Source organism: Chiloscyllium punctatum, chromosome 18 (genome assembly GCF_047496795.1).
Source record: "Chiloscyllium punctatum isolate Juve2018m chromosome 18, sChiPun1.3, whole genome shotgun sequence".
Classification (NCBI taxonomy): Eukaryota; Metazoa; Chordata; class Chondrichthyes; order Orectolobiformes; family Hemiscylliidae; genus Chiloscyllium; species Chiloscyllium punctatum.
In genome coordinates this window covers 101,210,358-101,225,236 of record NC_092756.1, presented here as the reverse complement: position 1 = coordinate 101,225,236, position 14,879 = coordinate 101,210,358, and the positions used below count along the sequence as shown (strand labels likewise).

Below are 14,879 nucleotides of genomic sequence, written 5' to 3'. Positions count from 1 at the left end.
ACTTTTAAAATTTAATCAATGAAGAAACAACCCACTCTCCCCACTACTGTAGACTTACAGCAAGGTTACAGTTTAAAAACTATGCACTTATCTGTTTCTGTGCTGTGAGCTCTCCCACACAGGTTCCTGTAGGGTCAGCTGTGAATTTCCCTGCTGCCCTCTAATTAAATGCTATACGGATTGCTGGGGGAAAAGGTTAACGTTTAGCTCTGCTTGGACCAGATTCACTTTTATTCTGAGAGAAAAAAATACAAAAAAGCTGAAGCTTTTATTAAACAAATGACATCACCATTTTTAACCATTGACTGAATTGCTGCAGAGCCTTGATCATACAGTCCCTAAGAACAGGAGAAGCTTATCCAGGGTTCATGTGGCTCACAGCAAGAACAGCTGCATTAATATCACTCATCAGCCTGTTCACCTCCCCACTGTTTTAAATTTCTTTTTCCCTTCAGCCATTTATCCAATTCCTTTGAAAGCTGTGTGTGGATTTGCCTGCACCAGACCCTGGAGCAGTAAGTTTTAAATAGTCCCCTCTCTATTGACAAGCTGGCTGAGAGCTGATTGATTGAACCCAGACCAGGGATTAGGTAACTCAGTCTCCTTGCATAGTGCTTTGGAATTGCTGTTCATGATTTCAATAAAAAAAAAGAAAACAAAGTATAAAGCCCAAACATTGGTTGAAAGTTTTATTAAAAAGATAAAAACAGATCAGAATAGGGTCCTGGGAGGTTTATACAGGAATATACTGATAAATCGATCAAGCTATTCTAGTATTTACTGATTTGTGCTTGCTATGGTTGGCAGTGGTGTCAGCTATCACTTTACCCCCCACTTGGGAATAAAGCAGGTTTGTTGTGTTGGAATGAATGATAGAATCGTGGAATCAAGAACAATAACAAGTCTTCAGCATTCACAGCTCAACTAAACCACAGGCTTTACTGACTTTAACTGACCATTAAAAGAAGTTCTATACATGGTCACATGGTAGACAGAACTGAAATACTTCTGAAGAGTGAAACATGTTCCCATTTTGGACTCATCAGAACAAATGTAAAATTGTCAAATGATAATTTAAACTAAAGAACAATGTGCTGATTGATTTGCAAATTGAACATAACTGGCTGAGATATTGCCATGGAGAAAGTCAGAAGAAATATAGGGCCCTCATACTCCTGCATAAGTGCAAGACTTGAACAACTTCGTGTGTGTGTGAATGTCTATCATTTACACTCTCACTATATCAGCTTGACTGATTAGCTTAAATTGGTTGGATTGCATCCAACAGCAAGTTCAGCAAGTGCTGCCCAGTCGCAGAATTACAACCAACGTAGACTTGCCTTTGGGCTTGCAAGATTAAGTATGATCTGATCTTTATCTTGCTAAGAAGGATTAATACTGCCATGAATTCCATTAATTGTAATACAGGATTGACAAGTTAGAAAGGATGTTGTAAACAAAACACAAGGTGTTAGATAACATGCAGTCAGAACCCAGGTGAAATATATTTATTCTTCCAGATGTTGAGTCAGCTGCTGCTGAAAACCTCCCCTTGTCTTGTGTGAGAGGATTTCCTGGATACTGTAGCCCTATCAGTTTTCCACCATCTGATGAAAAAGGTAGAAGATCAATCATGGAATCTGAACCAAGGTTTTGATTGGTTAGGGGCTGGAGTGGGAAATTGAGAGGGGACAAAGAGATGGGACTAAGTTGGGTTTTCACATTGTCCATATAAATCTGCAGGCTCCCTAAACACAGATTCAGGTTGAAGAGTTTTGTCTAAAGCATATTTGTTTCATTTCTGAAGCCGAATGTTACTCTGTACTGATTAATGAATGCTCACTCGTCAAGTACTTGGTACAATTCAGGTTTAAGCACAGGAAGAAAAATGTTGATGGATGTTCACCCATAAGATACATCATAACAAGCCTGTTCCTAACTTCACAGACAACTGCACATACATTTGCCAGCAGTAGATACAGGAAAGTGATGAGGGGCCTACTTTTCCTCATTCTCCACTGAAGTTGAGGCAAACTATAAAATCCTTCATATCAAGTATGCTCAACTTTACAGTCAACTTTACACCCAAGTTCTCCTTTGTTTGCACAAGCCAGAAGCATTTTGGACAACGTATTTACATGAAATCTTTGAGATGAGTCTGGAGTATGTGGTCATACAGGAACAGCCTCTATACACATGCCCTCACTATAAATCGGAGTCAATAATTCCAGAAAGTACCTTGGCCACTTGGTTACACTGATGTACTGGTATAGAACAAATACATTCAAACAAGTCATGCAGCGGACATCAAAATAAACCTCAAAATTAATCCAAATAAAATTATTCAAAAATAGATTCTGCTGATTTGTGTTTCCATTATCCAATGTCTATTCAACCAATTTTGTGAAGAAACCGATATTTTCATGCAGACAGTAAGATTCCTTAAATAAGGCCATGGTTTACTCTTTGCATTTTTGACAGCTCTCAAATATAGACAATGCTTTTTGATATAAGCTTGTTATATTCTGTTTTGGGCTCCTGGCTGAATTGATTGAATTAGGTTTTGGGTAAAATGAGTTGGATTGAAGTTGGTATTGGGTGATGTCATTTCTCCAGTAACAGGTGATTTCTACAATCATTTGTCAACACTGAATAACGAATACTCCTCGAAATGGTTCCATAGCTGATGTGGTGATCCCAGTCCCAGTTACAATCCACAAAAAGGATTAAACACAAACCTGAAGCAAAGTTACTATAGGAAGTTATAAACCAAGAATAAAAGACACGGGATTTCCTTTGTTCCAGAGCAACCCACCAGCCTTGTTGTTACTGAAAACGAATGAGTTTGTCGTAATCTGGGTCGATATTCCTACACAATAACATCGATAACGTCATTGCAAAAAGCTGTAGGGAAAAGAAAATCAATGTGAATAATTTGGTTTCCTACTGCCCAATAGAAAGGCACAAACTAACAGAGAGAGAACCACTCCATACAGACACCAGTGGGTGACATTCAGCACTGTTCCCCTCCTGAAATCAGAGACACAGAGACAGTGAGCAGCTACATACACATGGTCATTCTCCATGTCCACTTTCAAGGCTAAAGGGTTATGGTGACGATGCTTCTAGGACACAGCTCCCTGTGTAGTCTGTCCCATTTATTCAAGTGGAAACTCAAGAGTAGATCTTCCAGTAAGACAGGATACATCAACTGGAAATGTGATTACTATTTCTGAATGAGTGATGTTAACCCCAGTCCCCCAACTCCTGACTCCTCACCAGGGTTCATTTTCAATTTGGTCTTACTCAAGCAGTACCTGTAATGTGAACTGAGAATATCATAGTACCTCTTCCAGAGAACTTTCCAGTCCATTCTCCCATTTGCTTATCTCAGTTCCTCAGAGAATCAATCTGACCCCCTCCCCAAACAGGGCAGGAACAACAACTGTTGCCAACTACCAACAAAATAAACCAATGATCAAATACCCTTATGCTAAATACTGCACTGCAATGTTGGACATTGATTGATGAACTTTTGTAACTTTGTAATGAGATTCTCTCATCCAATCAAATTGCTCAGTACAACTACACTCATGGCTTTCTACCAACTCTCACCTTTTATTCAGTCGAATACAGTTTGTTTCACAAAACATTCCCTCAATGCCATAAGAACCCACTGATCTGCCCAGTTATTAAGAAAGAATAAACTATCACGGTTCCTCGGAGTGAGTGGTTTCAGTGAATAATTCAGCTGTTGCCTCTGATCTCTCTGCTTGTCCCTGAGACTGTGCTTCTTCAGTAAACAATTCAGTTGCTGTGTTTGTTTTCTCGGCTGTTGCCTGCACATGAACAGTAATACTGGAAGAAGTTGCAGATACTTCCAAATGCTGAGGCTGCCTGATTCCAAGACAGGGTTGAAACTGCTGTAAACACAGGATGAAGGAGAATACAAGCAGTCCAAACTAGAAGCAAGGCAGGAAAGGAAATGGCATTGAAAAATAGTTCAAAGAGAAAGCACATCACATGACAAAATTAATTGTCTGCACAGAATTATATCTGCAGACCACCTGTCAATTGATTGATTGATTATCCTCAATTTAATGTATTTTAACATGTGCTTATGCAACAATCTATTCTCCTCCCCTGAAGGTGCTGATCCCACACACACTGACCCTCCCTGGGGTATGGCCTCCCTCCCTCCCTTCACCTCCCCCCCACCCACACAGACAGACACACACACACGCACACACACACACACACAGATCTTTCCTGGGGTACGGTCCCAAACACACACTGACCCTCTCTGAGGTATGGTACCCCCACACACACACTGACCTTCTCTGGGGTACAGGTGCCTCTCTCTCACAAACACACACATACACACAAAAACACACACAGAAATTCTCACTAGGGTACAGAGTCTCACATGCACCAAACCTCACTGGGTCAAATACAGTTGACCTTCATGCTGAATGAATTAAGCAATTATTAGTAAACTGGTCAAATGTGATCAGTGATAAGATAAGGTACAGAAATTAGGTTGTGCACAAACAAATTCACACGAGGTAATTACCTTGCCAATATTCAATGTGGAAATCTCTGGGAGCAAAAATGGAACCAAACCAAAGTTAGTTGGATTAACTCAGTTCAATACTGCCAACAGTTTTACCCAAAGTCACTATTAATGCACTTAAAAGTATCAGCAACTTTTATTCTGGGGGGTGCAGGACCTGTTACAAACACAATATTAATCTGTTCCCAACACCATGCAATACATGTTCATATACCCCACATGCTTGTCACATCACTGCTATGGCCTAACTCATTCCCAGCTTCCCCTCTCAGTGCCGAGAATAAAATGTTTCCTCCTTGATTTGACCCAACCTGGGTAGTGTTGTAGAACAGAGAGACCTAGAGGTTCAGGTACAATATTCTTTGAAATGTGTGTCACAGGTAGACAGGGTGGTTAAGGAGGCATTTAGCACACTTGTGTAGATTGGTGAGACGTTTGAATATAGAAGTTGGAATGTCATGTTGAGGTTTTACAGGATGTTGGTGAGGCCTCTTTTGGAGTATTGTTTATAGTTCTGGTCTCCCTGTTACTGGAATGATATTATTAAACTGGAGAGGATTCCAGGAAGATTTACCAGGATATTGCCTGGGAACGGAGGGTTTGAGTTATAAGGAGGGGTGGATAGACTGGGAATGTTTTTCCCACTAGGAGTATAGCAGGTTAAGGGGTGACCTTATCAAAGTTTATAAAATCATGAGGGGTATAGCTAAGGTGAATAGCAATGGTCTTTTCCCTAGGGTGTCATTAGATTAGATTAGATTAGATTACTTACAGTGTGGAAACAGGCCCTTCGGCCCAACAAGTCCACACCGCCCCGCCGAAGCGCAACCCACCCATACCCCTACATCTACCCCTTACCTAACACTACGGGCAATTTAGCATGGCCAATTCACCTAACCTGCACGTTTTTGTATTGTGGGAGGAAACCGGAGCACCCGGAGGAAACCCACGCAGACACGGGGAGAATGTGCAAACTCCACACAGAGAGTCGCCTGAGGCGGGAATTGAACCTGGGTCTCTGGCGCTGTGAGGCAGCAGTGCTAACCACTGTGCCACCGTGCCACCCATATGGTCATATGCCACCGTGGGGGAGTTAAAAACTAGGGGGCATATTAAAAAGGCCACAAGGCAAAGCTTTTATTTTTAGAAATATAGGATTTGGTTTGTATGTGGAATGAACTTCCTGAGGAAATGGTTAATGTGGACCCAATTACAACGTTCATGAATAGGAAAGGTTTGGAGGGATATGAACTAAATACACGCAAATGGGACTCGTTTAGTTTGAATACCCGGTCAGCATAGACAGGTTGGATTGAAGGGTCTGTTTCCATGCTGTATAACATGGTAACTAAAATGGAGGAAAAAGCAGCACAAGCAGCAGCTGGAGCCCAGGCCTCAGGCTTTTACTCAGTAACCAACAGGCCCTACACTCCTGGAGGAAGTCTCCACTCGGATGATGCTGGGAGATTTTCTCCAGTTGTTCCAGGTTAGGAAGCACTGGGCTGTTTCTGTAGTTTAAGCTGTTGCTTGAACTTACTCCATGAATTATTTTCTCATTCATTTCCCAAAACCCACCTTTTTCACCAGGATTTTGGTTTCCTCTATGAATCTTCACCCCCATTTGCCTTCCCATCTTCATTGAATTTGCTCATCTGTTCAATGTACCCAGTCAATTCCCTTGGAGCCACCTGCAAACAAAACCCCAACTGGGGGTAGGACTTAGGAGGATGTCTCCAGTCTCTAGTACACTGCAATGAGGTGATGATCAATCCCAGCTTAAGCAAGGTTGGTTCTGAAACAGTCACACAACTGCAAACACCATCAGAGGGTCACAGCACAGGCACCTGGCAGGAAGATCAGGAGAGGAAGCCATGCTCTGTGCCTGGCTGGGAGTCCAGGACCAGCTGCTTTGGAGAATGAGACAGAGCAGCTGCAGGAACTAAACACAATGAGGTTTTTTTCAGCAATCTATCCCAATCTCTGCCTGTACCTCCCAAACCATCCCAACTGTCCCCATTACCTTCATTTTTTTATTGTTTTGAGACATTAAAACAAGTCAGACTCTATGATAAGTTGTGAATGTGACAGGAGGCCTGACAGCAGCCTTGGTGCAACGACAGAATCAAATCAAACATGGGATGTTCACACTCCCCAATGACTCACCTCCACTAAACTCACACCAATCGAGACAATCATGATGCTCAAGATATTTTCCCTCATCCAATCGAACACGTTAGTCTTACAGCTCTGGAGAAACAAGAATCAGAGTCAGTACCAGAAGCATCACGTTCACAGACTGCATCTCAAGTAGGGAATTACCATCAAACTAAACCCTCTCTGGACATTTCCATGGGTTCAGGAATGACTGGGCTGCTCTCTCCCTACTACCTGCACCCAAAGCTCTCCAAACACAACTGCCCAAATTTCAGACCATATCCAACCAAGGACCAGAGGCAAGTCAGACAAACAATGAAAGAGATGAAATGTTACCTTCAGGGTGACATTGAACGGGTTTGTGGGGGCAAAACAGAATCCAGTTTCTTTGGTAAAGTTGAAGCTGGTGATATTCTGTGGGAAAGAATTATAACAGGAGCACGGATAGGTGAAGTTGTTCAGCGAACTGTTCTTCATTTTTGAGTTTTTCATCCATTCCTGAGAGCTATTCCAACCACAGCAAGAAAACTGAAAAAGATGGGAGGCAGTTTAAGGCAGACATTTACTAGGAGATTTAGCACAATCTTTGAAAGTAGCATTTTACTGTGGACAAACAGAATTAATGGATAAATATCAAGGTATCGAAGTGGAATGTGGATCAAGTATAACTGGAAGCAGAGTTCCCCAGTGAAGTGGTAGGAAATCTCACTTCCTGTTCTGTTGGATCAATCCTGGATAATTCAAAATCTCTTCCCTTCATCAAACTAAGACTTCTAGTCTGAGCTGGATAATACACTCAGTTTGAACTGGAAATGGTAAAAAAGGTTATTACGTTTCCTCCAAATGCAATGAATAAAAATAATTAAGGCACAAAATGAAGGTGTCTGATGATAGATTCCTGGGAGACATGGAAAATGTTTATGCAATGGTGACCTTAAATCCATAAACTGAAAGCACAAAGATAACAGATTCAATACAGAGTTTCAAAAGAGGAAAGAATCTGTCAAGCTTGAAAGAGTTTGGAAAAGATTTACAAGAATGTTGCCAGGGTTGCAGGGTTTGAGCTACAGAGAGAGCTGAATAGGTGGAATCTGTTTTCCCTGGAGTGTCAGAGTTTGAGGGGTAAGCTTATAGAGGTTTGTAAAATCATGAGGGGCATGTATAGGGTAAATAGACAAGGTCTTTTCTCTGGGGTGGTAAACTCTAGAACTAGATGGCGTACGTTTAGGGAGAGGGGGGAAAATTTACAAGGAACCTAAGGGGCAACGTTTTCACACAGAAGGCGGTGTGTGTATGGAATGAGCTGCCAGAGGAAGTGGGGGAGGCTGGTAGTACAATTACAGCATTTAAAAGGCATCTGGATGGGTATATGAATAGGAAGGGTTTGGAGGGATATGGGCCAGGTGCTGGCAAATGGGATTAGATTAGGTCAGGATATCTGGTCATAGAACATAGAAAAATAGAAAAATACAGCGCAGTACAGGCCCTTCGGCCCTCGATGTTGCGCCGACCGAAGCCTACCTAACCTACACTAGCCCAATAACCTCCATATGCTTGTCCAATGCCCGCTTAAATGACCATAAAGAGGGAGAGTCCACCACTGCTAGGCAGGGCATTCCATGAACTCACAACCCGCTGAGTAAAAAATCTACCCCTAACATCTGTCCTATACCTACCACCCCTTAATTTAAAGCTGTGTCCCCTGGTAACAGCTGACTTCATTAGTGGAAAAAGGTTCTCACTGTCAACCCTATCTAAACCCCTAATCAGCATTGGACTGAACTGTGTTTCTGTGCTGTGCATCTCTATGACCTAATTAATTTGACTTGAAGATGACAAATTTACATAACTGAGGAATGGGGATAGGCCTAAAACTTCACAAAAGAAAGAGTCAGCAGATCCCAAGAGGTAAATGACCTTGTTCTGTGTTGTATGATTCTAATAATTCAATAATTCATTTATCTAATTTTAGCATGCTAGGAATACTTTAATAAGTTCTAAGCACGAACAAGCCATGTGTTCATCATTTATGCCTATACTAACTCATCCTAAATCCCAATGAAAATTAATTAAAGGGTATTGGCCCCTTTAATTGTTGGGAACTCCAACTGCAGTACCAGGGGACACCAGCTGGTGGCACTGAACATCCTCGTGCTTAATGGAGTCACCAGGAAAAAGGCAGAGGTTAACTGATTTGGAGATGCTGGTGTTGGACTGGGGTGGACAAAGTTAAAAATCACACAACACCACCAATTGGAAGCACACTAGCTTTCTCACTTTTTAAGATTAGTATCAATCTAAACATCATAGCATAGACAGAGAACACAGGGGGCTAACACCTTCAACATATTGTCTAACTAACACCAATTGTTACAGTTAACCTGAGAATGCAACCTTTTAGAAAAAGTTTTGTGATTTATACATGAAAGAAGTGAAACTACCATGGTATTTGAACAGATGAAAGACTCAACAGACAATGAATGTATTTTTCAATGTATAATTTCTGTTACATCACACTGTAAACTTTTGCTATAAATTCTGTGCCTTACAATTGTGTCCTCCACAACTACCTGATGAAGGACCGTCGCTCCGAAAGCTAGTGTGCTTCCAATTAAACCTGTTGGGCTATAACCTGGTGTTTTGTGATTTTTAATGAGGTTAACTGAGCCATTCACCCATTGACACCAGAATAGACACCGGGATCTGTGGGGGCCAGCCTGGGTATTGAGAATCTGCTGCTCCCCTAATGATAAACGGTCTGAAATTTCTGGTTAGTGATTAGCAAGAGGGTGTGCCATAACACGCCTTTCCCAGACTGAGACTGTGCAGCTAACAATCTTTTTGCTTTGAAATTTGAAGGAGAATTCAAGTTGAGAAAGTTCTGAACTAGCCACAATTCACTGTTACGTTGGGAACATGTCCCTTAATATAGCCCATGTTGGGGGTATATTAGAACACAAAATAAGCCAAATTAGAATTAGGATGTGAAACCGAGGCAGTTACTTGTATTCAGTACCGCAAATAACTGGCTTCTTTTGTTTATTTGGTTTTACTTTTATTGCTGCTAATTTGTGGTTTTAAGAACAGGGCAGCCTGACTAAAGCTGACCTGAAACTTTGTTAAAATGGTCAAGAGCTTAAACCCAAGTCACTGAATAACAAGTATCTACCTCAAGAAGAAAGCTGCAATCTGTCAGGCTGCAACTTGAGAAACACAATGTGCTATTTATGAACTCACTGCCAAAGATCTGTCCAGTTTCATATTCTCTCAAACACTCATTCTCCTTTTTCCTTTCGGGATTAGACAAAGAACAGTAAGAAATAGATAAAGTTCAATTGTAATTCGTAGATTTATCAAATACCTTTGCATAAAATCAGACTCTTTAACAAAGTTATTAAATCCCAAACATGAACGCTAAGTAAAGTTAAAGTTGCCATTATCCTGGAGAGCAATAGACCTGCTCTCTCAACAGAGAAACTTTGGTGGTGGTTTAAACAGAGGATCACCACACCTCAGGGAAAGAGGGAGATTGAGAAAGGAGGACCTTCTGTGTCCTTAGCTGCCGAAGCTTACACCTGCCACTAACCTATTCATAACTCACTTGCATTTGGATGAAGTCCCAACTCTCCTCCAGGCTCTGAAGTTTCTCATCGGTCTCATCATAGGTTTGGATCAGGTTCTGCACGGCTTTGCCAAGCTGCTTCTCGATCTAACAAGAGGTCAAAGCATAAACCAAACTTCAGAGAACACACTGACCAATCAAGTCTCCAAGCACAGAATTCCACAGCTACAACAACGACTTGTATTTATATGGTGCCTTTAGCATGCCAGGATTGTTTCACAGGAACATGACACGGAGGTACACAGGTACCTGACATATCAGGCCGGGTGTCAGAAAACCTGGTCCAGTGGTGGGTTCATAGAATAGAATTCCGACAGAGAATCCCCACAATGTGGAAACAGGCCCTTCGGCCTAACAATGAAAGAGAGATGTAGGGAGATAATTCCAGATCTTGGGGTCCAGGCAGCTCAAAATGTGGACTGAAGGAAATCAGGGGTGAAGAACTGAAGAGATCTCAGAGGGTGATTGGCCCAGGTTCAGGTGGGATGAGGGTATCTACAGAAAATTTTAAAACGTGGATGAAAGCTTTGCGTCAGGATGTCTCTGTGAGAGGCACAGCATGTCATTTCACTTGATCCAAAACATGTCAGAGTCATACAACATGGAAACAGACCCTTCAGTCCAACCAGTCCATGCCAACCATAATCTCAAACTAAACTAGTCCCACCTGCCTGCACTTGGCCCATATCCCTACAAATCTTTCAAATTCATGGACTTTTGGGAATATCTTTTGAATGTTATAATTTTACCCAAATCCACCACTTCCTCTGGAAGTTCATTCCACACACGAACCACTCTGTGGGGGTAAAACATTGCCTCATGCCTTTTTTAAACCTTTCTCCTCTCATCTTAAAAACATGCTCCTAAGTCTTGAAATCCCCCACCCTAAGGGAAAGACACCTGCTTTCCACTTAACCCATGCCCCTTATAATTTTCTAAGCCTCTATAAGGTCACCCCTCAGTCTCCCGTGCTCCAGGGAATAAAGTCCCAGCCTATCCTGCCTCTCCTCAGAACACAAACCCTACATATCTCCATACCCTTGCAACTGAGGAAGCGTCACTTGACCCGAAACGTTAACCGATTTATTTCCACAAATACTGTCTTTGGAAGCTAATGCCTTTGCATAACTAAACACATGTGACATGTGCAGCTGTGCCCCCCCCACACCATGCTCATCCATTAGTGAAGGCAGGATATGGGGTGGCTCAGTGGTTAGCACTGCTGCTGCACAGCACCAGGGACCCAGGTTCGATTCCAGCCTTGGGTGACTGTCCGTGTGGAATTTGCACACTCTCCCTCTGTCTGTGTGGGTTGCTTCCCACAGTCTAAAGATGTGCAAGTTAGGTAGATTGGCCATGGGAAATTACCCATAGTTTCCAGGTGGTTACATGGAGAGGGTAGGAGGATGGGTCTGGGTCAGATGCTCTTTGGAGGGTCAGTGTGAACTTGATGGGCCGAATAGTCCTTGTAGGGATTATACGAATGATTTTTCCCTTTTTCTTAGGGGAAAACACACACCGTTTGGGAAAAAAAAACTTCTGGGTTTCAATTTTCCTCACTGGTCCCTGCACCCCCATCCCCCTCCTCACAGTCCCGGGAACTGCCACACCCACCACCTCACCCTGCATCCCTCTCCCCAATTGGTATCTGAGCTGTTGAACTGGCTGGAACTCACCGATCTTCTCTGGGTGTAAACGAGAACTCCGACAGTAATCTGGGAGGCCAAGAGGAACACCAACAAGGTGAAATACTGAAGAAAAAAACAAATCATTTGTCAGAACTAGCAGAGTGACCCATTACACAGGCCTCAGAGTTTGGCCACAGTTTGGTTTTTGCTTCATGTAATAAAATCAGAATGTTGTGGACACTGAAAATCGTAAACAAATGTAGGTCTGCCCACTCCCTCTCTCTGGAGAAACTCTGCAGGTCTGCCCACTCTCTCACACACACTCACTCTCTCGCTCTCTCTCAGACTAGTCAACTTTCTACAGCAATTTGTTCTAACTTCTATTTTCTGGACAAATTTTCAGTAAAAAGCAGAACAAGGAGATTGTAAACAAGATGAAATTATTTAAAATAGAACCTGCAGCACATCATTTTTTAAAAAAAGTTTCGATCTGTGAGCCCAGAACACTCTTGGGATGGAGGGGGGGAGCGGTCCCACAGGGGTAGCGTGAGATTAGATTCAGAGTAACACTACCCACGATTCTTTTGATCTGAAAGTAAAGCTCACTGAACTATCCTCATCAAACACTCCCAAGGCACGGGGTTAAATACAGAACTTCTTCTACAATGGCCCCTGTATTAATGCCCAGAATAACCTTTTGCAGTCTCACATTCACTAGGAATTGGATCAGAATTGTCCTCAGAGTCAAATCTTGTGGGGAACAGGATTTGCATTTGCTGAGCTGTGATTGGTGGATGGTGGAAACAGCTCTTTCTTGAAGGACTGGTGCTTGTCAGAAACCTGCTGTTTGATGATAACGCTGTCACTTCCTCTGGGACACAAACACTATACTTCTGAGAGGAAGATGACTTGGCAGATTGGATGACTCTATGATCAGCAGATGTTTGAAAATGAATGTTTGTGGCTGTATTTAGCAGAGGACAGGTCTTCCGCCAGACCTGACCTCCTTCCACACAACTGGAAAAGCAAAAACCACCAAGCAACTGCTGGGAAATTCTCTCAGTAACACCAACAATAATTTAAAGAGTTGAATCATTCATTCAGTTCAAAATTTGTGTCTCTCATTATGTTTCCATCTCCAAGATACATCTCACCTCGGAAACTCTGGATCCCATCTCCTGATCACAATCCTTTGGAGTTCAATGCAGTCTGTACCACTCTTCACTCTGCCTCCCAAGTTCACCACCTTCAAGAAGGTCCTTTTCTCAAATGTGCTGCACCTGTTACTTGGATCCTGCTTGAAGACTTTGCCCCAAATCAAGGGCAAAATGGAGGACTCCCCAGTTTTCCCCAAAAGCTCTGGGATCTATTGTTTACAGCTGCGGGAATCAGTTAAATTTGCAAACATCTAAAACTGCTGCAGTCTTAACAATAATAAATTAACGCTTACACATGCTTTCTGTTTAAAAGGATTACTTTTACTCCAGTAAGATCTTTAGAATGGCGTTTATCCCTTTCTCTATCTTTGTTGAATATTGACATTTTAAAATCAATAGTTACAAATGGAGGGGAAATATTTACAGTCACACATCAGTCCTGAAATAGGGCTGTCTTTGGAACAAAGAGTTTCTTGGCTTGCAAGTTGTGCCTGGCTGTCTCAATCAATGTTTAGGTTCAAGTGTAGATGGTCTCCACGGAGACAGTTTTCCATTAATGTCGAAGCAGGTCATTTGGCAAGTCCAGTCCCTCTGAAGAGCATCCCACCCAGATCCCACCCGCCCCCCGCCAATCTCTGTAAATCCTGCATTTCCCAGGGCTAACCCACGTAGCCTGCACATCCCTGGACACTATGGGTAATTTAGATTCCCTACAGATTAGATTCCCTACAGTGTGGAAACTGGCCCTTCGGCCCAACAAGTCCAAACCGACCCTCTGAAGAGTAACCCAGCCAGACGCATTTCTCTCTGACTAACACTATGGACAATTTAGCATGGCCAAATTACCTGACCAGCACTTCTTTGGACTGTGCGAGGAACGCGAGCACCCAGAGGAAACCTATGGGGAGAAGATGCAAACACTACACAGACATTGCCCTGAGGGTAGAATGGAACGTGGGTCCCTGGCGCTGTGAGGCAGCAGTGCTAACCGCAGAGCCACCATGCTGCCCAGAAATGATAGTCAGAAATGATACTCACAATCCCCAGCATGCACTTCACTTCCTTCAATGCTCCGATGCAGCCCAGGAATCCCATCATCATGGTGAATGTACCCAAACTGGACAACAGGTATGACCACAGGTGGAGGGGGATCGAAGAGGTTTCTGCTCACAAAAACAGGGCCAGTAAAAACTCTCAGAGCCAGACGATACACATGCTGAGAAGCTCCAATATTTGTAACTGTGCACATAATATGAGGATATAACAGAAGGAACAGCTATAATCTCCCACACAATTGGATACATCCAACCCACTACTCGATCAGGAAGTAGCACCAGCAGCTGTTTCACAGTTGATAGAGGATTGGGGTGAAGAGCACTACCCTACACAGGGGTGGAAGGCCGGGGAGGAGGAGCAGAGTCTGTCCGATGTAGGAATAAGCCACGTACAAAATCCAAAACATCTATCCCTGGTTTGGGCTGAGGTGACATGGGGCTCATAATATCTGATAAATACAATCAGACTGGTTCCATCTATGAAGACCGAACCCTGGGGCTGTTGCAGTTTCTGAAAAAGACATGGAATGTAAATGTAGGCCTCCAGGGCAGGAGTGGGGCAATGATACAGGACAGGTCCAAGTCTACCCTCTTCCATTGTCACAATTGCAAGTCACTACCACCACCCTCTGCCCCTTCCCCCACAACTCCAATCCCTCTCCCAACTCACTGCCAACTTAAAACAAGCTG

The 14,879-nt window shown here is 42.8% G+C and overlaps 1 protein-coding gene across 1 annotated transcript in view; it reads right to left on the bottom strand.

Moving 5' to 3' along the window:
- Positions 1-676: 676 nt before the first annotated feature.
- LOC140489437 (CD82 antigen-like) overlaps positions 677-14,879 on the bottom strand; it is a 33,226-nt gene continuing 19,023 nt past the window's right edge. Inside the window, exons 4-9 of the mRNA XM_072588993.1 lie at positions 14,173-14,297; positions 12,026-12,100; positions 10,329-10,436; positions 7,064-7,255; positions 6,737-6,820; positions 677-2,904 (exon numbers count right to left, since the gene is read on the bottom strand). Coding sequence (XP_072445094.1) covers positions 2,827-2,904; positions 6,737-6,820; positions 7,064-7,255; positions 10,329-10,436; positions 12,026-12,100; positions 14,173-14,297 — 662 coding nt within the window. The 3' untranslated portion in view covers positions 677-2,826. The remainder of the gene's footprint in view (positions 2,905-6,736; positions 6,821-7,063; positions 7,256-10,328; positions 10,437-12,025; positions 12,101-14,172; positions 14,298-14,879) is intronic.